The sequence below is a fragment of the Ranitomeya imitator genome, chromosome 10 (assembly GCF_032444005.1).
Source record: "Ranitomeya imitator isolate aRanImi1 chromosome 10, aRanImi1.pri, whole genome shotgun sequence".
Taxonomy (NCBI): domain Eukaryota; kingdom Metazoa; phylum Chordata; class Amphibia; order Anura; family Dendrobatidae; genus Ranitomeya; species Ranitomeya imitator.
In genome coordinates this window covers 80246887-80268694 of record NC_091291.1, presented here as the reverse complement: position 1 = coordinate 80268694, position 21808 = coordinate 80246887, and the positions used below count along the sequence as shown (strand labels likewise).

The window sequence follows — 21808 nt, the reverse complement described above, 5'->3', positions numbered from 1 at the left end:
ATACCAAGGAGGGGGAATGTGATGAGAGGGTACAGTATAGAGACTGGACCCTATAGGGAGGACACAGTGTGAGAAGACAGTGTGAAGAGGGGTCCTAGTATGGAAAGGAGAAGGCAGTGTGGAGGGCATGTATCATAAGAAGGACAGTATGGGGGTCATATTTTGTGCAGACAATGCAGTGAGGAGCAATTATTTATTCATGGGCTCAGCGTACTGCAGATTTTTTTTATTCTGGAGCATTATAATCAAACTGCTAACTTTAAGGGCATCATGTGGAGATTTGCTGCGGAAGACTGGAGAAGATGGAAGTCTGCAGAGATGGACTGTGGATGAGAAAACTAATCATGGGGTGGTCTGGACAAGATGAAGAAAAGAAAGAGAACGACTACAGAGACACATCATCTATCAGGTACCTGGATGTAAATATTATTTGTGATACTCACAAATTCTCATGTTTTTATGTATGACTGCAGACTTCTGACTTCCCACAGTGCGCACTGCACGCTGTCAGGATTCTCTCGTGCTGGCAATTTACATACATGTGGTCACGTGCTGACTAGACATGTGTGGCCTCACTCAATGAAAATGAACTGTGTGAGGCCGGGCACGTCTAGTCAGAATGTGGCTAGAAGTATGCAAATCGCATGCTTGTGCTGACACCGAAAAATTGGTGAGAAATGTAAAGCCATACGCATGTCATACGGATACATGGGTACAAGAATATCGCATCATCGCATTGCAAACGTATTACACACAGATGACCATATGGAGAACACTTGTGCGACTCTCGGCAGGGAGACTCGGAACGATTTTTCATACGGCAAGTGTGATGCCGGCCTAAGTGCGCAAATCGCTTTTGTGCTGGAGGGGGCGCCAAACTGAATTCTTGCCCCAGGTGCCAGAAAACCTAGATACACCTCTACATGTCATCTAGATGAAACAGGGAAGAATGATGGCGATTGTGGGAAAAGAGGAGGAGCCGGATCAGGACCAGAGACACATCGGACCGGACCACACAGTCTGATAATAAAGGTCTTCTTTGTGCTATGCAGAGGGGATTGTGGACATACATACAGCTTGCTGTAGAAGAGGTTGGGAAGGTGGTGGCCGTACTTTATATTGGGAGAACCTGGTAACAGGCTCCTTTTAAGATCGGGCTCTTTACAGGGTCCGAGGCAAAAACTGATGCTGCAGACGAGTGTGAACGATCCCATAGCCAATTATGGGATCATTTCTTGCATCACTGTCACTGCCAGTTTGTAAAAAAAAAAAAAAATGGATGGCAGCATCGGTGTGAACAAGCCCTCGGTGATAACGGACAGCTGCGCCATCGAAAACTATAACCTTCTGCGGACATCACCAAGAGAACAACGATATGATCTGTATAAAAAAGGGGTCTAGGAATCCGCCTGTACCCCAGCGGCCTGATGTGTTAGGTAAAGTCCAACTGCTACAGCGTTTTTGGTGCAAATAATAAAGCTTTAACTCCTTGATTCCAGGGCAAAAATAAGTGCGCTCATGGCGTATTTACCTATGAACTTCCATGGTATTTTTTGATACGGGACAAAGGAAAAATATTCGCTTTTGTCTTGCAACATCGGTTTTGTGGAAAAATATTGGTACAATTAATGAAAAACGATAAAAGTCTAAAGGCTGGAAAACAAAATTCATTGAATATCATATGGTAGTATAATAAATATTCGCTAAAATGCCGGATCGACAGCAAAATTGCAGAAAAAATGGATGGAACATCTCTAGAAGTTCAGGAAACTGTAGCCTTTAAAGCCCCCTGTGTCCCTGGCAGCACCTGGAGCCCTGAGCTGCAGTAGTCAGGCCTGCTTGTGTGTGGTGGGGTCTGTGCTGTATGTCCGCCCCCTCTGCCTCTCCCACCTGACGTCAGGCTCTGCTCTCAGTGTTCTCCAGCTTCTGCAGGCTGCTGTGTACAGTGACTACAGGACCATGGATATACTGATCCTGCTCTCCCTGTGCCTGCTCAGCTGCAGAGGTAATGGCCCTATATGTGTGTTCTGCATCCACTGACCGTCCTTCTCACTATATGTTCCTATTATTGCCATGATGTGTGTGTGTGTGTGTATATATATATATATATATTTTTTATTATTATTTTCGCATGCACATATTGTTATTGTATATGGTTATTGCCTGAGTCGCCGCTGCGTTTGGCTGCGTACTTGTGATCATGGAGGGATCATTGACTTTTATTGGGGCTGGAAACTTTATGACGCTTATTATCACTAAAAATGATCATGAAAAAAAGATTAGCAAAATTATAATTAAGGCTCAAAATGATAAAACTGCTGTAGTGTATGCCTATCAGTACTGGGTGAGGTCTCCAGGCTAAGGTTTCATCCAGCAATTTCCGATATCATCCCATCACCATAATCGCAGCGTGTAAACGAGCAAAATGATGAAAGCCGACAAACCGCAAAACAACCTGCAAAAAAATAAAATCAAAGCAGTGTCACTAATATTATTGATTTTGTATGGATAGACGGTAACAATTAAATTCCCCATTATGGAGAATAGAAGGGATTTATTTTGCTACAAAGAAACTTGAAACATGAAATTTCACCCTAAGTTTCCATCTGGTGTGAATGGGCGGCTGAGATGATGGATTACCTGGGGACGAGCCTAATGTGAGGAGCCTTACAGGATCACTCCATCAGCATCACTGCAAGCTTCCTGCCACAACAATCAGGAGCTGCACAGGCTTCTCTTAAAGAGAAAGTGCACCTGTAAGTCACTTTGCCTCTTGGCTCTTCCATGTTTTATTCTTTGTCTACTGTTTGCTTAGAATTTCTACGGCTGAGCTTTATACATGAGCCTTGGTGCAGAAGATGTGACGTGATGCTTTGCCTTATTTAATAAATTCTACAAAGGTCTCATTCTAAACAATGCAGAACATGTGCACCAGGGTTATTCCTAAGCCTGGCGTGTGGAATGTCATATATGTCTCCCGTGTCACTGGTGGTGTGCATTGCACTTAGTGGGTGTGTATGGGAGATGCTGAGCATGAATGTAACGGGGCTATTTTAGTGGTGGTGGTGATGCACGGCCGCCCCTCCCAAATTCTATTCTATGGCCTCTCAGTGCATGCACACTATGTAGATTGTCTCACATTGACATTTACTCATTTTAACCAGAAAACTCCAAATGCATCTCCCCATTCTTCCAAAGAATAGCCCTCACCCCTGTAACCTCTCTGACGTCATCCCTTCCGAAGCCGCCTTCCCTCCCCTTTCCTTACAAATGGACTAAACAATAGATGCTTGTGGAACCTCCATAATGCAGTTATTAACACGGTATGTTTTACCATTCATTTACTGGCAAGGGAAATTACACATGGGAGTCTCATCCCTCCGCACATAATGGAATTCCAATTATCGGTGATTCGTTCTTGTAGCCATCTTGGTAGAACCAGTCCAAGTCAACGGCATATTCAGTAGGGCCATGTGTATTTTACTGGACCTGTATCCAAAATATGATGATGTTCATATACCCATGTCTATGCATTATGTATCAGCGTGTGACTTACTGAAATCATTGATAGAACAATAGTCTAATATCATGCATTGTGCCCTTTATTACTATTTCCATATACAAGTATGTGTGTGTGTATATAGTATATATAGTGTTGTCACTCCCTGCAGCCACTACATATAGTACATTTTACAAAAGTTCAAGATATGATCCATGCAAAATATGTCATGAATATCAAAACTGATTAATCTTTAGAAAGAGAATCATATAGGGGGTGGCTCTCAGGACCCCCACTGATCAGCTATTTGGAAATGGAGCGCAGACAGATAAATCTGCAGTACCATTTGCTGCCACAATGAACGGCGCTATGACGGTTCCGAAGTTTTGCAAGTCTTTTAGTCAACTGATTATGCTGAGAGTTGGATTCACAATTTATTTATTTATTATGCTTTGGTTATATAGCACTTTCATATTCCATAGCGCCTTACATACCTTTTTGATCACTGTCCCCATTGGGGCTCACAATCTAGAGTCCCTCTCAGTATGTCTTTGGAGTGTGGGAGGAAACCAGAGAAACTGGAGGAAACCCACGAGAACACGGGGAGAATATACAAACTCCTTGCAGATGTTGTCCTTGGTAGGATTTGAACCCAGGATCCCAGCTAACCACTGAGCCACCATGCACGATCAGCTGATATTGTTGAGCTTTACTATCTATTGGAAAGCCATTTAATGTAGATGGTGACTTTCATGTAGTCAATCCATGGATGAGGCTGTACGTGGCACAGAGGGGGTTCTTGTGCTCAAGGGGCCCAACTGGCTCTTTGTCCCATAGGAAGACATCAGTATTATTAATGCCTCGTGGATATTTGGGAGAAGACTCTATTACAGAATTTGCATTTATGCCCCAGGAACCTTAAGTTATTCTTCCGCATTATACGATATCACTAGAGCTATTAGAGGAGATTTACAACATTAAAAAGAATCCAGTTGTGGATGCATTGTGTGGTGACCCTCCTGCTAGATCTGAACATAGAATTGCGCAGGGCAAAAGATCATTTCATCCGATGAATAAGTGAGTTGCTCGTGGTCGGCTGCCTGTCTATACAGCAAGGTAACCATGAAATGAGCGTTTTTAACCATGCTCGTTCACGATTATCTTGCAGGGTAAAAGCCCCTTACAGCTCAGAATGGGAAACATTTGGAAACCACACTGTTGTTTGATTAGAATGTTGTGGCTACATGTAAATGTTGAGTACTGTACAAATTTTATCTATGGAAGACAAGACGTGATAAAGTGACTTCTGCTCTTAAAAAGATACGGCCATTGTAATATGAATAAAAGTTTTTATAGATTTCCGCTGCCTGCTGAGTCATATATTGTGAACTCTTATCTTTGGACAGTTTATTACAGATCCGGAGCATGCTGAGAAGGCTTATATATAGTTTTATAAAGAAAAGATTCAGAATAACGTGCAATTTATTGTTTTAAATTTCCACTTTTTTTTTAAGATAAAGAGTCCAGTAGCAGTTCTACTCAATGACTGGTAGTCTTCCCTATTTGGCTGTGCCTAGAGACCTACTTGTCAGTCACTAAGTAGGGCCACCTACCGGACTCAGCATAGAAAGAATTGGGATGAAAATGAAAGAATACTGATTCACAAATGTATATATTTCTCAACCGAATCAGCTGATATTGGAGGGATCTGCAAACCAATTAATTTATATGTGGACCTGTGCCTTCTGATGCTTACTAACAGATGATGACCGGTGAAATAATTACCAGGCAGCTGGAATTCAAATGTCTGAATCAGTGGTCCCCCACTCCAGGCCTCGAGGGCCGCCAACAGTGCAGGTTTTCAGAATTTCCTTAGTATTGCACAGGGGTTGGAATCATCACCTGTGCAGATGATCACATTACCACCGATGCAATACTAAAGAAATCCTGAAAACCTGCACTGTTGGCGGCCCTCGAGGCCTGGAGTTGGGGACCCCTGGTCTGAATCTTTTGTCTCCGTGGGAGATGAGTCACTGCCAGAAGTGTCTGTGGGAGATAAGTCATTACCAGAAGTGTCTGTGGGAGATAAGTCGTTATCAGAAGTGTCTGTGGGAGATGAGTCACTGCCAGAAGTGTCTGTGGGAGATACGTCACTGCCAGAAGTGTCTGTGGGAGATAAGTCACTGCCAGAAGTGTCTGTGGGAGATAAGGCACTGCCAGAAGTGTCTGTGGGAGATAAGTCATTACCAGAAGTGTCTGTGGGAGATAAGTCATTACCAGAAGTGTCTGTGGGAGATGAGTCACTGCCAGAAGTGTCTGTGGGAGATAAGTCACTGCCAGAAGTGTCTGTGGGAGATAAGTCATTACCCAAAGTGTCTGTGGGAGATAGGTCACTGCCAGAAGTGTCTGTGGGAGATAAGTCATTGCCAGAAGTGTCTGTGGGAGATAAGTCATTGCCAGAAGTGTCTGTGGGAGATAAGTCATTGCCAGAAGTGTCTGTGGGAGATAAGTCACTGCCAGAAGTGTCTGTGGGAGATAAGTCATTACCCAAAGTGTCTGTGGGAGATAGGTCACTGCCAGAAGTGTCTGTGGGAGATAAGTCATTGCCAGAAGTGTCTGTGGGAGATAAGTCATTGCCAGAAGTGTCTGTGGGAGATAAGTCACTGCCAGAAGTGTCTGTGGGAGATAAGTCATTACCAGAAGTGTCTGTGAGAGATAAGTCACTGCCAGAAGTGTCTGTGGGAGATAAGTCATTACCCAAAGTGTCTGTGGGAGATAGGTCACTGCCAGAAGTGTCTGTGGGAGATAAGTCACTGCCAGAAGTGTCTGTGGGAGATAAGTCATTGCCAGAAGTGTCTGTGGGAAATAAGTCATTACCAGAAGAGTAGTGTCTATTGTTTTATACATACATCTCTTTAAATCACTTATTCTCCTAGTATTAATGTCAAGCAGAGTTTTTGACATTTCCTCAGAGGGCATTGAGCAAGGCTCACTAGCGTCATTGTTTTTGCTCCGACAGCCAGTAGCAGCAACAGCACATTAGTGTATTTATTTATTCACTATACATATTTTTTTTGTGATACATTTTTTTTGTGGTGTGTTTTGGGTGGTGGCTTTGGTAGGGATACCTTTTAGGGTTTTTAGGGTCAGTCTACATTGAGCGGGGGCGCCATATCGTATCCCAGGGTGCCAACCTCCGCTGCAAGGAAGGGACTCCATTAGGGTAAGACACCTCTATCTTTCCTAGTCCTTTCCTTATTAATGTTTTTTGTATTTAACGACTATCTGATCCTATTTTTGGGCTCCCTACCTTTATTTTTCAGTTTGGTATATGTGGTTTCTAGTCCCTTGTTTTAATTATTGCTATTAAAGAATATTTTTTAGGACTTTTTTGTAACTTTTTGGTTTTGTCTGCTAATACTAGACCTAGGCCATCTTTTTTGGTTTTCTCTCATTGCTAGAAGTGTCCGTGGGAGATAAGGCATGCCAGAAGTGTCTGTGGGAGATAAGTCACTGCCAGAAGTGTCTGTGAGAGATAAGTCATTGACAGAAGTGTCTGTTGGAGATAAGTCACTGCCAGAAGTGTCTGTGGGAGATAAGTCATTGCCAGAAGTGTCTGTGGGAGATAAGTCACTGCCAGAAGTGTCTGTGGGAGATAAGTCACTGCCAGAAGTAACTGTGGGAGATAAGTCATTGCTAGAAGTGTCTATGGGAGATAAGGCACTGCCAGAAGTGTCTGTGGGAGATAAGTCATTGCCAGAAGTGTCTGTGGGAGATAAGTCACTGCCAGAACTGTCTGTGGGAGATAAGTCATTACCCAAAGTGTCTTTGGGAGATAAGGCACTGTCAGAACTGTTTGTGGAAGATAAGTCATTGCCAGAAGTGTCCGAAGGAGAAAAGTCATTACCAGAAGTGTCTGTGGGAGGTTAGCCACTACCAGAAGTGTCTGTGGGAGATAAGTGGATCGCCCCTGCGTAAGGGCAATGGGGTACTTGGTACCAGGTCCTTTAGTTCCCTCAGCGAGGATGTCACGGTGGTCCGACCCAGACCATGGCCCTATGAGGTGCGCCCAATAAAAGGCAGAGTTCGAAGATAATGGTATTGTTCGTGACGCCACCTGTGGTATTCGGTCAGAGTGACCGACGCTGCTCAGGGGTCCGCTAGGGTGATGTTATGGCAGCTAGATGGTGTACCTTCCCACAGGTGAAGTATTTCCCCAGGACTTCCCAGAAGTGTATATGATGATGGTGGATGATGTAAGGCACGGCGAATAACGAGGACACAATGGGTGCAGTCTCTTTACCTTTACTGAAGGCTTCAGCATCCGCAGTCCAGAGTGCCGGATGACAGGGTAGGCAGGGTCCGGCTGGTCTGATGTGGCAATTCCAGAGTCCCCTTATCCAGGTGGAAATCAGTAGCCTTCCTTCTAGCGCTTGTGCGTTGTAGTACCCCCCTGCTGAGCAACTCGGTAAGGTCCTCACAACTTTTGTGGATGTTATGTCTTTCTCTCTCTCTGTCCCCCAGATGGATAGGACAAACCCATATGACGGCGATGGCCTGAGGCTATTTTATAGGGACCCTACAGACGCCCCTTCTCTACAATTGCCACCGTGTCTGCTTAGGTGTTTAGGTCGGACAGCCAACTTGGAATTGACTGTCCTGCCGGTCTCTGAAGTAAAGCGTAGAGTCTATTACTCCCTCGGTGTTCCAGCCACCGGCCCACGCTCCAGAAGGAGGCAGCCTCTCTTCGGACAGGACTCCTTCTGGTTTTTGTTCTCCTTTTGCGTGACTTTGTGGCTCACTCCCTACAACACAATTCCTTTCGTGTCCTTTCTTAGGATGCTGCCGCATGGGTTGCAGGCGCAACTCTGTGTGCTTTCTGTCCTCCTCAGACCGCAGTCTTGCTCTGACTGGAGATCACTCCAGCCAGCTCGACCTGGAGACCTTTCCTCATTGGTCTCCAGCCAGGAACTCTCTAACTTCCTCCCCAACCCACCAGTTTTACCCTAATGTGAGGAGTGGCCTTGTAGATAGAACCTTTTGCTCCCCCTGGTGGACTGGAGTGTGAAGTGTGTTGTGTGTTTTGTGATACCTGGTAAGGTGAACCCCTTTGGTGCCATCAGACGTAACATCACTCCCCCTTGGTGGAAGAACGACATTACTGCAATGACCAGGACTCTGGGGCACTGCATAAGCCACTGCCAAAAGTGTCTTCAAAAGATAAGACACTGCCAAAAGTGTCTTTAGGAGATAAGCCCAAAGTGTCTGTACGAGATACACCACTGCCAGAACTGTGTGTGGAACATAAGTCATTGCCAGAAGTGTCTGTGGCAGATAAGCCACTTATCCAAGTGTTTGTTGGAGATAAGCCACTGCGGGCCCAGAAGTGTCTGTGGGAGATAAGCCATTAAAGTGTCTGTTGGAGATAAGCCACTGCAAGAAGTGTCTGTGAGGAATAAGCCACTGCCTGAAGTGTCTGTCGGAGATAAGCCACTGCCAGAAGTGTCTGTGAGGAATAAGCCACTGCCAGAAGTGTCTGTCGGAGATAAGCCCAAAGTGTCTGTACGAGATACACCACTGCCAGAACTGTCTGTAGAACATAAGCCACTGCCAGAAGTGTCCGTCGGAGATAAGCCACTGCCAGAAGTGTCTGTGAGGAATAAGCCACTGCCAGAAGTGTCTGTCGGAGATAAGCCCAAAGTGTCTGTATGAGATACACCACTGCCAGAACTGTCTGTAGAACATAAGTCATTGCCAGAAGTGTCTGTGGCAGATAAGCCATTGCCAGAAGTGTCTGTCGGAGATAAGCCACTGCCAGAAGTGTCTGTGAGGGATAAGCCACTGCCAGAAGTGTGTGTGGAAAATAAACCACAGCTAGAAGTGTCTTCCAGAGATAAGCCACTGCCAGAAGTGTCTGCTGGAGATAAGTCACCACTAGAAATGTATGTTGAAAATAGTCCACTGCCAGAAGTGTCTATGGGAGATAAACCGCTGCTAGAAGTGTCTGTAGGAGATAAGTCATTGCCAGAAGTGCCCGAAAGAGAAAAGTCATTGCCAGAAGTGTTTGTGGGAGATAAGCCACTGACAGAAGTGTATGTGGGAAATAAGCTATTGTCAGAAATCTCTGTGGGAAATAAGCCATTGTCAAAAGTGTATGTGGAAGATAAGCCGATGCCAGAAGTGTCTGTGGGATGATAAGCCACTGCTATAAGTGTGAGTGGTAGATAAGACATAGCCAGAAGTGTCTCTGGGAAATGGAAGTGCTTCTCACAAAATTACAATATCATCAAAAAGTTAGTTTATTTCAATTCTTCAATACAAAAAGTGAAACTCATATATAGAGTAATTACAAACAAGATGACTGTCAATGTTCCTCGTTCTGGGGCTCCATGCAACATCTTGCCTTGTGAGTTAAGGATGACTCTGAGAATGGTCAGGAATTACCCACAACTTCACGGGAGGACCTGGTCAATGACCTGAAGAGAGCTGGGACCACAGTCTCAAACGTTACCGTTAGTAACACTTTATACCTTCATGGATTAAAATCTTGCAGGGCACATGCCAGCACATGTCTAGGCCCATTTGAAGTTCACCAGTGACCATCTGGTTAATCCAGGGGAGGCAAGGGAGAAGGTCATGTGGTCAGATGGCACCAACATAGCACTTTTTGGTATCAACTCTACTTGCCATGTTTGGAGGAAGAACGATGAGTACAACCCCAAGAACACGGTTCCAACTGTGAACCATGGTGGGGTAAAAATCATACTGTGGAGGTGCTTTTCTGCAAAGAGGACAGGACGACTGCACCGTATTGGAGGGATGATGGAAGGGGTCATGTATCGCAACATTTTGGCCAATAACCTCCTTCCCTCAGAAAAAGCATTGAAGATGAATCATGGCTGGGTCTTCCATCATCACAATGACCCAAAACACACAACAAGGGCAATTAAGGAGTGGCTCCGTAAGAAACGTTTCAAGGTCCTGGAGTGCCATAGCCAGTCTCCAGACCTGAACCCAATAGATATCTTTGGACGGAGCTGAAACTCAATGTTGAGCAGCAACAGCCGAGAAAAATCAAAGATCTGGAGAACATCTGTGTGGATGAGTGAGCCAAAATCTTTGCTTCAGTGTGTTCAAGGAGATACTGATAGGGAATCTAGATTGTGAGTAAAATTAGGAGAGACAGAGATGATTATGTACATAAGGCTCTGTGGCATTAATTGTGCTAAATAAGTAAAATAAATAAACATACGGTGTATATACTGCATATAAAGCTTGTTAAGTTTCATTGGAGGTGAATCAGTAATAAAATTAATAAGAAATCTCCTTTCGGGACACGTGTTGCGTGACATGGATGAATGCAGTTTTGGATCCACTTCCTGTATGGAGGGTGTACTGTACAATCGGGCTGCTCACCGCTAGACAGGTCTAAATTACACTGGTGCTAGGTCCAAAAGGAAACAACAAAAAATCAATGTATGTTCTTGTGTGTGCCCTATTTGCCCCAAATGTACACACAGCAAATAATGAAACCCTCCCTTTTTCCAAGATCATATCCACAAGGGTGTTTCTGCATGTAAAGACCCCTAGATAATTTCGTACCATGCCAGTGCAAAGTCTGGAAAGAGATTTAACTTCTTTTTGGCTAACCTATCTAAAATAAGGGCAAAAAACACACATAAAAAGCAACATATAATTTTTATTTTGGGGCAAAAAGAATGTTGCACCCCACTTAACAGAAACACATGAAATGCATATTTTCAAAGATTTACTTTTCTCAGCAATGTCTGGTTTTTTTACCATGTAATAATGGTTTTTATTATGTAACACTGATCGAGTAATTAGATCATCAGATCTCTGGATTCCCTCATGTGCTTTTCATTAAAAAACCATAAGTCTTTCTGCAAAGAGTTATATTCGACTCATTGACTTATGAGGAGATACTGCTCACCATGAAATTTCCTAGATATAGAGAAAAAAAAGGACATTATGCTGTGATGAGATATTGGATGTTGGCTGCTTTCTCTACAGCTAGTCGAAAAGAAGAATCCGTGAAATAATTTCTTAGTAATTCCATGGAATACACTCTATATGTCGGGGGCTGACCCATGGCCCACATCTGTCCATTGACTCATTGAGGTTTCTCCTAACATGGTCCCATGATGACTCCTAAAAAGGAGGTTGTGAAACGCGTAGTGACAAAGGGATCGTTTATGACATTTGGGATGCAAAGGCTCATCCAATGACAAAGACGCCTATACTTTGCACCTTGGATTCTAGTATATTTTTGATATGTGGGATAGATGTGCGATAATCTTGGGCACAATGCACGTTATCAGTCTATATCAGTTTTTGCCTTCATCTTATTTTTAATACCTATTGTCTTATTATTTGTCTAAGTTGCAATCTGCCATATAGGACATGATGAGAATCTGAATTAGAAACTGCACTATCATGCTGTGTTTCACTCCCACTATCTGAGAGACATGTAAAGGCATTAGGTGTTTCATATGGAACCTCCTATTGATATTTATAGATATTTATCTTTGGGGCAATTATTCAGAATCCCAGCAGCAACTTTACTGTATCATTCTATTATCTATTGTATACATTTGTATGTATTGTAATAGGGACAATTAGGGTTTCTGAGGGAAAGCCGACGAGGAGCGGGGTACCATATCAAATCTTTTGGGTGTCAACCTCCGTTGTAAGGCAGGAAATCAAATCCATAAGGTCCGATTAGGGTCAGAATGCCTGCTATAATTCAAGACTACCCAAAACAAAAAATTCCCTCTATATCCTCACAAAAAGTTCTGACTTCGCATTAGTTTTCATACCTTTTTAGATATTAATAAAGGCTAATTTTTAAGGTTTTTTTATTCTTTGGTGCTGTTTTGATAAGTGGACCCCACATATTCTATCTATTTACTTGGTTTTTAACAACATCCTGCAAAAGGAATGTTTCACCCTGTTTTTTCTGGCATCCATGCACTGGGTCATCACCTAGACCCTCCATGTGTAGTGATCTCTACCTGCCCTCCATGTTTAGGGCTCTTTACCAGTCTACCATGTGTAGTGCTCCTTACTTGCCCTCTATGTGTAGTGAACTCTACCCGCCCCCATGTATAGCGATCTCTTCCTGTCCTCTGTGTGTAGTGATCACTACCTCGCCTTCATGTGTAGTGATCTCTACCTGCCGTCCATGTGTAGTGATCTCTACCTGCCCTACATGTGTAGTGATCTCTACCTGCCCTCCATGTGTAGTGATCTCTATCTGCCCTCCATTTGCAGTGATCTCTACCTTCCCTCCATGTCTAGTGATCTCTACCTGCCCTCCATGTGTAGTGATCTCTACCTGCCCTCCATGTGTAGTGATCTCTACCTGCCGTCCATGTGTAGTGATCTCTACCTGCCCTCCATGTGTAGTGATCTCTACCTGCCCTCCATGTGTAGTGATCTCTACCTGCCCTCCATTTGCAGTGATCTCTACCTTCCCTCCATGTGTAGGGATCTCTACCCCCCCTTCATGTGTAGTGATCTCTACCTGCCCTCTATGTGCAGTGATCTCTGCATTCCCTCCATGTGTAGGGATCTCTATCTGCCCTCCATGTGTAGTGATCTCTACCTCCCCTTCATGTGTAGTGATCTCTTCCTGCCCTCCATGTGTAGTGATGTCTACCTGTCCTCTGTAATTATCTCTACCTGCCCTCCATGTGTAGTGATTTCTACCTGTCATACATGTGTAGTGATCTCTACCTCCCCTTCATGTGTAGTGATCACTACCTGCCCTCTATGTGCAGTGATCTCTGCATTCCCTCCATGTGTAGGGATCTCTATCTGCCCTCCATGTGTAGTGATCTCTACCTCCCCTTCATGTGTAGTGATCTCTTCCTGCCCTCCATGTGTAGTGATGTCTACCTGTCCTCTGTAATTATCTCTACCTGCCCTCCATGTGTAGTGATTTCTGCCTGTCATACATGTGTAGTGATCTCTACCTCCCCTTCATGTGTAGTGATCACTACCTGCCCTCCATGTGTAGGGATCTCTATCTGCCCTCTATGTGTAGTGATCTCTATCTGCCCTCCATGTGTAGTGATCTCTACCTGTCATCCATGTGTAGTCATCTCTACCTGTCATCCATGTGTAGTGATTTCTACCTGTCATCCATGTGCAGTGATCTCTGCCTTCCCTCCATGTGTAGTGATCTCTATCTGCTCTCTATCTGTAGTGATCTCTATCTGCCCTTCATGTGTAGTGATCTCTACCTGTCATCCATGTGTAGTGATCTCTACCTCCCCTTCATGTGTAGTGATCTCTACCTGTCCTTCATGTGCAGTGATCTCTACCTGTCCTCCATGTGCAGTGATCTCTGCCTTCCCTCCATGTGTAGGGATCTCTATCTGCTCTCTATCTGTAGTGATCTCTATCTGCTCTCTATCTGTAGTGATCTCTATCTGCTCTCTATCTGTAGTGATCTCTATCTGCTCTCTATCTGTAGTGATCTCTATCTGCTCTCCATGTGTAGTGACCTCTACCTCCCCTTCATGTGTAGTGAAGGGGAGGTAGACAGTGAGTTGGCATATTTGCATTGGTGAGAAAGTAGGGTTGAGTGCCAGAGACAATCAGTAGTGGCAATTTAATAAATGGGACCATTAGCAAGACAAGAAGCAGAGGTCATAGTAGAGTCTGCCCTATTTAAGCTAGGACTAAACTTAGCATTCAATGTCTGTAAGGTCACTGGTTATAGTATTCCTGCAAAATATTCAACATATAATGCTGCTCCAATCAAGTAGCAGCCACATAATATTATATAAGTGTACAAATAATGAAGGATTCGGTCTATTTTATGAAAATAAAGTGAATTTTACAGTTAGAGCTGGCGTAACATATAGACAGTAAGTAGCAGGTTTTTCACATCAGTTTTCACATCTTCTGGTTTACAAAGAGGTGACATATAGGTTTCATGTGGCGACACATCACTGATTATTATTATTATTTATTATTATTATAGCACCATTTATTCCATGGGGCTTTACATGTGGAGAGAGGTATACATAATAAAACAAGTACAATAATCTTGAACAATACAAGTCACAACTGGTAGAGTAGGAGAGAGGACCCTGCCCGCGAAGGCTCACAATCTACAAGGGATGGGTGAGGATACAGTAGGTGAGGATAGAGCTGGTCGTGCAGTGGTTTAGTCTATCGGTGCTAACTGCAGGTTGTAGGCTGGTCGATTGTCGATGATTATCAACATTTAAGCAATACGACATGCCTGACTTGAATTCTTCATTCTTTCGATCTGTCTTTCACTGACCATAGCCAATTTCCCAGTGCGTACCTCCTTGTGCTCCCCGCAGTATCTGATGCAGTTGAGCTCTCCTTCCTTGTTTGCCCCACTTCCCAAGATTCAGTATGTTCTGTCCATACTAAGATCTAGACTTCCACTATATGGAGTACAGTTGCAGAGATTGTTACCACAGAAAATCTTCTCTTTGGACTCACATCAAGTATGCGTCCTAGTCTGTCACACTCCCTGTGACTGGTTTCACTCTCTTCCTTCACTCCTAACTCCTGACTAGTGAGGTGTCGTTTGCGACCCTTCTGAGACAAAGAGCCTAGTCTCTGTAGGGAAGGATGGGAGCCAGCATTCCCGTGAGAGACTTTAGATTCTCTGAATGGCTTTCACTTTGGGGAAAAATGATGGGGTTCAAAGGACAAAACCCCATCCACCCAAACGAAACCTGGGGTTTCAGCCATCAGAGCACATATTTAATAGGAATCCATTTAGGTTCTCAAAAAGCTTGACTGCAGAAGTCTTTAGAAAATATTTAGCAGACTCTGAAATTGTGGTACATTGGTCTACTGCATCATCACCATAAAATTGGGTGTCAGAATTATGGAAGAAAACATGTAAACAAGCCTGATGCATTTTGGAAACAAGTCCTGTGGACCGGCTTTAAATACTACTCTTTGGCCACAATGATCAAACGTATATGTGGAGAAAAAAAGGCATAGAATTTCAGGAAAATAATATCTCGCCAACCATTAAGCATGGGGGTGGATCAGTCATGCTTGGGGTTGTGTTGCAACCAATGGCACGGGGAACATTTCACGGAATAAGGGAAGAATGGATTTAATGAAATTTCAACAAATTATTGATGTAAGCATAACACCATCTATAAAAAAATTGAAGTTGAAAATCTACAGATTGATAATGATCTTAAACACACATCAAAATCCACAATAGACTACCCCAACAGTTGGAAGCTGAAAGTTTTTACAATGACCCTCACAGTCCCCTGTTCTGAACATCATTGTAATTCTGTGGCTAGACCTCAAAATAGTGGTGCATGCAAGATGACCCAGGAGACTGGATGAAAACTCTTCAAACAAGAACTGAAATGGGAGTGCTTCTTTAGGCAAAATTTGTTGAAATTAGAGTGATCATTCAGGTACAATATTGTAACAAATAGTATTACAGCAGAGGATAAGAACAAAATGTGCACATCTAAATGCATACGTGGCCTAAGAGCATTTGCACTGGCCAATAATAGGGAACAAGCATCCTTGGGAACATTTCTTTCCTGATTATCGGCCTGTTTAAATATCCCGTCTGAAAATCAGTATACTCAGCAGTATATTGTCCTGAGTAAAAAAAAATGTGCAGCTGAGAACATGCCGTCCTATGCTCACAGAACAACCATACTAACAACCATTCAGTGCGTATGAAAGTGTAGTAGGGTGCAGGGTTGAGTATGTCACCACAGAACAGACAGACCAACTGTTGAGGGGAATTTATTAACAGGAGTAAGAATCTCCTTGCAGGGAGTAAACAGGGGGTTAATAGAGATAAAGCAAACAGTAAACAGTTAAGCGGAATCGCAACGGTTAACGAATGTTCTTGTAACTTATCAGTCCAGGGCGGTCCTGACTGGAGGGTCCTTATACTAATGTGGGTTCAGTCACCAGCAGCACTTGAAGATCCTGAAGTCTCTCCTCTGTCTCCTGGGAACTGGAGACTCCGGGGTTAAGTCTCTGCAGCCTTTTCTCCCAGTGAAGCTGGAAGCAGGAAGTAACAGCCATTCTGCTGTGGGTCTCTGTATATCAGGCTGGCAGTCTCTCTTTCTGCAGCAGCAATGCTACACACACACTGAGCAGATTACATTATCACACTCAGGGGTCCTGGCTTGTCAGTGTGGTCACCGGGGCTGCGCGCTCAGTTCACTGTAAGGGGATACGTTGTTAGGAGTCGAGTTTCCTCTGCTGCACAGGGGGAATCTCGATCCGTCTCCGCTGCGGTCTCCCATTCTCCTTCGGCCGCAGTGGAGTCTGCTCAGCGGGGACGTCGCTCCCAGTGTCTTGCTCGCTCTCACTCTGTACAGAGAGTTACTGCTGCTTCTTCAGCTCCTGCCATTAAAGTCAGTGCTGGTCAGCGGCGAGCGGACTTCCCTGGGACTAAGTCCTTGTTTGCGCACACTGAGCATGCCCAGGGCAAGCTCTCCCGTTGGAGATCGAGGGTCATGTGCCCAGGCTCTGCAGCACATTCTATTGGACCTCTTGGCAGGTCTTGGAAGGGCAAATTTTCTGTGGCCACTTCCTGTGCTGCAACTATATAAACTGCGCATGACCGCACGGCCATGCGCTAGTGTACAATTGAATACGTGTGTTTGTTGTGAGTGCAAGTCGTTCATTAAATACCCCTACCCTATTGTATGACTGTTCGCGTATGGAGTATGGCTGCTATCTAGCGCCCGACAAATCACTCAACGTGTCACACACGTATCAGCGTCTATTGCTGTGACCGCCAGTGCGGCGCCACGCGCCAGTAGTGCGCTTCCTGACCCACGTCTGGGTGCTTAGTGGTGCCTGCCAGCACGGCACAGTTCGCACTTCGGTGCTCTAATTATAAGAGTTGCCTAACACACCCTGTTGCGGTGTTGTGTCAGCAAGTGGTCTAATCGGACTTCAATCCTAGTTGTGGTTAAGTTCGCTGACTGCTTGCTCGCCTTCTATGTGCGGTACCGCGATCCTGTGACGCAACAGGATCGCTTCCTTCACGTTGGGTGAAGTTTAACCCACGCGAGTATACTTATGAGTACCGCCATATAGTCCGTCATTACTCAGCAGCAGGTTCCATCTCTGCACGGTGGACCCCGAGCTACGAACGCACCGTACACTATCAGTCTTATTATTTGGTGCGTTCCGCTAGCCCTAACATACGTCTTCTCTGATTATGGAGGCTTCCAAGTCCACACTCTCACATAGGCGCCTTCACTATGGCTGGAATCTCAGCCTCAGTGCCCTCACGGAGAGCGCTCTCTTTCGGGGAGCGCGGCGCTGCAGCCTGCTTTCTCTCTGGCGCACTGTCCCCTCTGTCTCCCGCGCTCTGCTCTCCTGCTTTTTTCTAACCACACCCCCTTCTCTTCCTCTCTGCCCCCAGCTGTCACATGGTCCGTTCTGTCCACGGCAGAAAGTCTTCCCCCCGACAACCCAGCTGTCTGACTAAGTGGTTCCAGGTAAGGAGCAGGGAAAGCAACCTCCTTACAAAAGTGCGATCAACCTGTCTACACCGGCTATTAAACAACAGCCGGTTGGCTTGCATGCAGGTGATCAGCAGTCGTTTATGTCCCCGGTCGGTTAATGTAAATTTGTCCTACAGCCCTTATAAGGACCTTACTTCCCTAATAAGGAACCTACTTCTATTGTTCACATTCTTGAAGACCCAGCTCATGCTTTGTAATTAGAGGCATAGCTAATAAGTCCATAAGATACAATTTTCCTGTGCATCAAACCAGGTTTCTCTTTTCAATCAAAAATGTCCAAAATACATAATGCTTCAGAACGAGGTGTAATAAAATTTGAAGGATAGGAGCGGTCAATCATTTACCACCATTTCACCGTTCAGGGAATAAGAGCTTAACGTAAATTAAGTTGAGTTCTGCCGATATTACACTAGTCAGCTTCAGATAGCACATAAGTCCTGCCATTTAGTTTCTAGTCACATGAGTACCGCCATATAGTCCGTCATTACTCAGCAGCAGGTTCCATCTCTGCACGGTGGACCCCGGGCTACGAACGCACCGTACACTATCAGTCTTATTATTTGGTGCGTTCCGCTAGCCCTAACATTACACTAGCGCCAGGGTCTGGCTAGTGATGACGGACAAACAGCAATCCCTGCGGTATATACAGCAGCTGGAGGGTAGGTTGGCGGCTCTCGAGAGCGCAACCTCAGCTGTGGATGTTACCGCAGTTGCTGTACAGGCTGCCAGCGTGGCTGCAGCAACTTTGTCCATTGCCACCCCTGTTCCGACATTTTCTCGCCTCCCGCTGCCAGAAAAATTTTCTGGTAATAGCAAATTTTGTAGGGGATTCGTGAGTCAGTGCTCTATTCATCTCGAGCTTCTGGCTGCACGTTTCCCCACAGAGCGGGCTAAGGTGGGATTTATTGTGTCTCTATTGTCGGACAGGGCGTTGGAATGGGCTATGCCGCTGTGGGAGCGTGGCGATCATGTGGTGCAGAGTGCTCCTCTGTTTTTGAGCACTTTAAAACAGGTCTTTTTAGGACCTCAAGTCACCCATGACACTGCGCTCCAACTGCTGGCATTAACTCAGGGTGAGTCCTTGGTCAGTCATTTTGCCGTCCAATTCCGCACTTTAGCATCTGAGCTGGAATGGTCGGATAAAGCTCTTATCCCCATATTTTGGAGGGGCTTGGCTGACCATGTAAAGGACGCTCTGGCCACTAGGGAGATTCCTGCCACATTGGAGGAGTTAATAACAGTCTCCACTCAAATTGACCTCCGTTTTAACGAGCGGAGGTTAGAGCGAGCCCAGTGTAGGCAGAGGTTTCGGCTGGCTCCTACTTTCGCCAAACCTCTGGAATCTCCGGTCCTGGTTCCTGAGTCACATGAGGCCAGGGAAGTGTCACAAGCGGGACCTAAGTCCCGGACCGCTTGTGCACTCAGGGTCTGTCATGTTTGCCAGCAGTCTGGACATTTAGCCACCAGATGTCCTCAGCGGTCGAGGAAACGTCAGCGTCTAGTGGTCGTAGGTGGAGGTACACTAGACACGGCGACGTTTGCCTCTAAATTGTCCTTTAAGGGGACAATTACTTTAGGCTCATTCTCCCACTCGGTAGAGCTCTGCGTGGATTCTGGGGCGGAAGGCAATTTTATGTCTTCTGCCTTCGCCCAACGCCACGCAATACCTCTGGTTATGCTAGCTCAACCTGTAACGGTATGAGTGGTGAATGGGTCGACTCTGCCCTCACAGATAACTCACCAGACCATCCCTTTTACTCTGTCCATGTCGCCATCTCATCAGGAGATTATTTCTCTGCTCGTCATTCCAGAGGGAATTGATGAGGTCCTGTTGGGAATACCTTGGCTACGGTACCACTCTCCTCATATCGAGTGGTCCTCAGGCAGAATTCTGGGATGGGGTGAATCTTGTGGGGGTAGGTGTCAGAGGGAGTGCGTTCAGGTAGCTACAACTGAGGTACCCGCAGATCTTTCCTCTCTCCCCAAGCAGTATTGGTCGTATGCAGACGTGTTCTCCAAAAAGGCGGTGGAGACCCTTCCGCCCCATCGCCCCTATGACTGTCCTATTGACCTCTTGCCTGGTGCTGAGCCTCCCCGGGGTCGAGTCTATCCGCTATCTCTCCCGGAGACGGAGGCAATGTCACAGTACATCCAGGAAAATCTGGCAAGAGGGTTCATCAGGAAGTCAGTGTCACCTGCTGGGGCAGGGTTCTTCTTCGTGCAGAAGAAGAGTGGGGAATTGCGTCCATGCATAGACTACAGGGGTCTTAACGCCATCACCGTTAAGAATAAATACCCTTTGCCTTTGATATCTGAACTGTTCGATAGGCTTCGGGGAGCAAGGGTATTTACTAAATTAGATCTGCGGGGTGCTTACAACCTGATTCGCATCCGTGAGGGGGACGAATGGAAGACGGCTTTTAACACCAGGGATGGGCACTATGAATATCTGGTGATGCCCTTTGGGCTCTGTAATGCCCCAGCCGTTTTCCAAGACTTTGTGAACGATATCTTCCGGGATATGCTTTCCACCTCGGTCGTAGTCTATCTGGATGATATTCTCATCTACTCTCCAGATATTGACTCCCACCGGAGAGATGTTTGCAAAGTCTTCGACCTCCTACGGGCAAACTCCCTCTATGCCAAGTTGGAGAAGTGTATGTTTGAGCAGGAGTCCTTACCTTTCCTAGCCTACATCATCTCAGCCCAGGGATTGGCTATGGATCCTGCCAAACTACAGGCTGTGATGGACTGGCAGGAACCCCATTCTCTTAAAGCGGTGCAGCGCTTTATGGGGTTCATCAATTATTATCGCCAGTTCATCCCACATTTCTCAACTTTGGTAGCTCCCTTGGTTGCCCTCACCAAGAAGGGGGCGAATCCCAAATTGTGGTCTGAGGAGGTCTCCAAGGCCTTTATCTCTATAAAGTCACACTTCGCTAGCGCTCCCATTCTTCATCGCCCCGATGTTGATAAGCCATTTATCATGGAGGTGGATGCCTCTTCTGTTGGTGCTGGAGCAGTCCTCTTCCAAAAGGATGCTCAAGGTCGGAAGCATCCTTGCTTCTTTTTCTCCAAGACCTTCGCACCAGCAGAGAGGAATTATTCCATCGGGAACAGGGAGTTGCTAGCCATGAAGTTGGCTTTCTCGGAGTGGAGACATCTCTTGGAGGGAGCACGTTTTCCCTTCCAAGTCTTCACAGATCACAAAAATTTGGTGTATCTGCAGACAGCTCAGCGGTTGAATTCTCGCCAGGCCAGATGGTCCTTGTTCTTCTCCCGGTTTCATTTCACACTCCATTTCCTTTCTGGGGAGAAGAACATTCGGGCCGACGCTCTCTCTCGCTCCGTTGTGTCATCTGCGGCGGAGGAGGAGGAGCCTCGGCTTATTGTCCCCACCGAGAGTTTGAGAACCGTGGCCCCGGTTTTGCTGGAGTCTGTGCCCCCGGGCAAGACTTTTGTTCCATCTAGTTTGCGACCGGAGGTTCTCTCTTGGGCGCACTCGTCCAGGGTGGGTGGACATTTTGGTACTAAAAGGACATCAGAGTTACTGGCGAGGACATACTGGTGGCCGCATATGGCTCGTGATGTCGCGGAGTACGTTCGGGCGTGTGTCTCTTGCGCCAGGAACAAGACTTCTCGGCAACGGCCAGCTGGTTTGCTTTATCCTCTGCCCGTGGCTGACAGGCCCTGGGAGATGGTCGGGATGAACTTTGTGGTTGGCTTACCCAAGTCTCGTAATTGCACCATTATCTGGGTGATC

General features: G+C 45.6%; 1 protein-coding gene across 1 annotated transcript in view; it reads left to right on the top strand.

The window, feature by feature from the left end:
• The first annotated feature begins 1926 nt into the window (after positions 1 to 1926).
• Positions 1927 to 21808, top strand: part of MCAM (melanoma cell adhesion molecule) — a 110449-nt gene continuing 90567 nt past the window's right edge. The window contains exon 1 of the mRNA XM_069742151.1: positions 1927 to 2005. Within this exon, the coding sequence (XP_069598252.1) occupies positions 1960 to 2005 (46 nt within the window). The 5' untranslated portion in view covers positions 1927 to 1959. The remainder of the gene's footprint in view (positions 2006 to 21808) is intronic.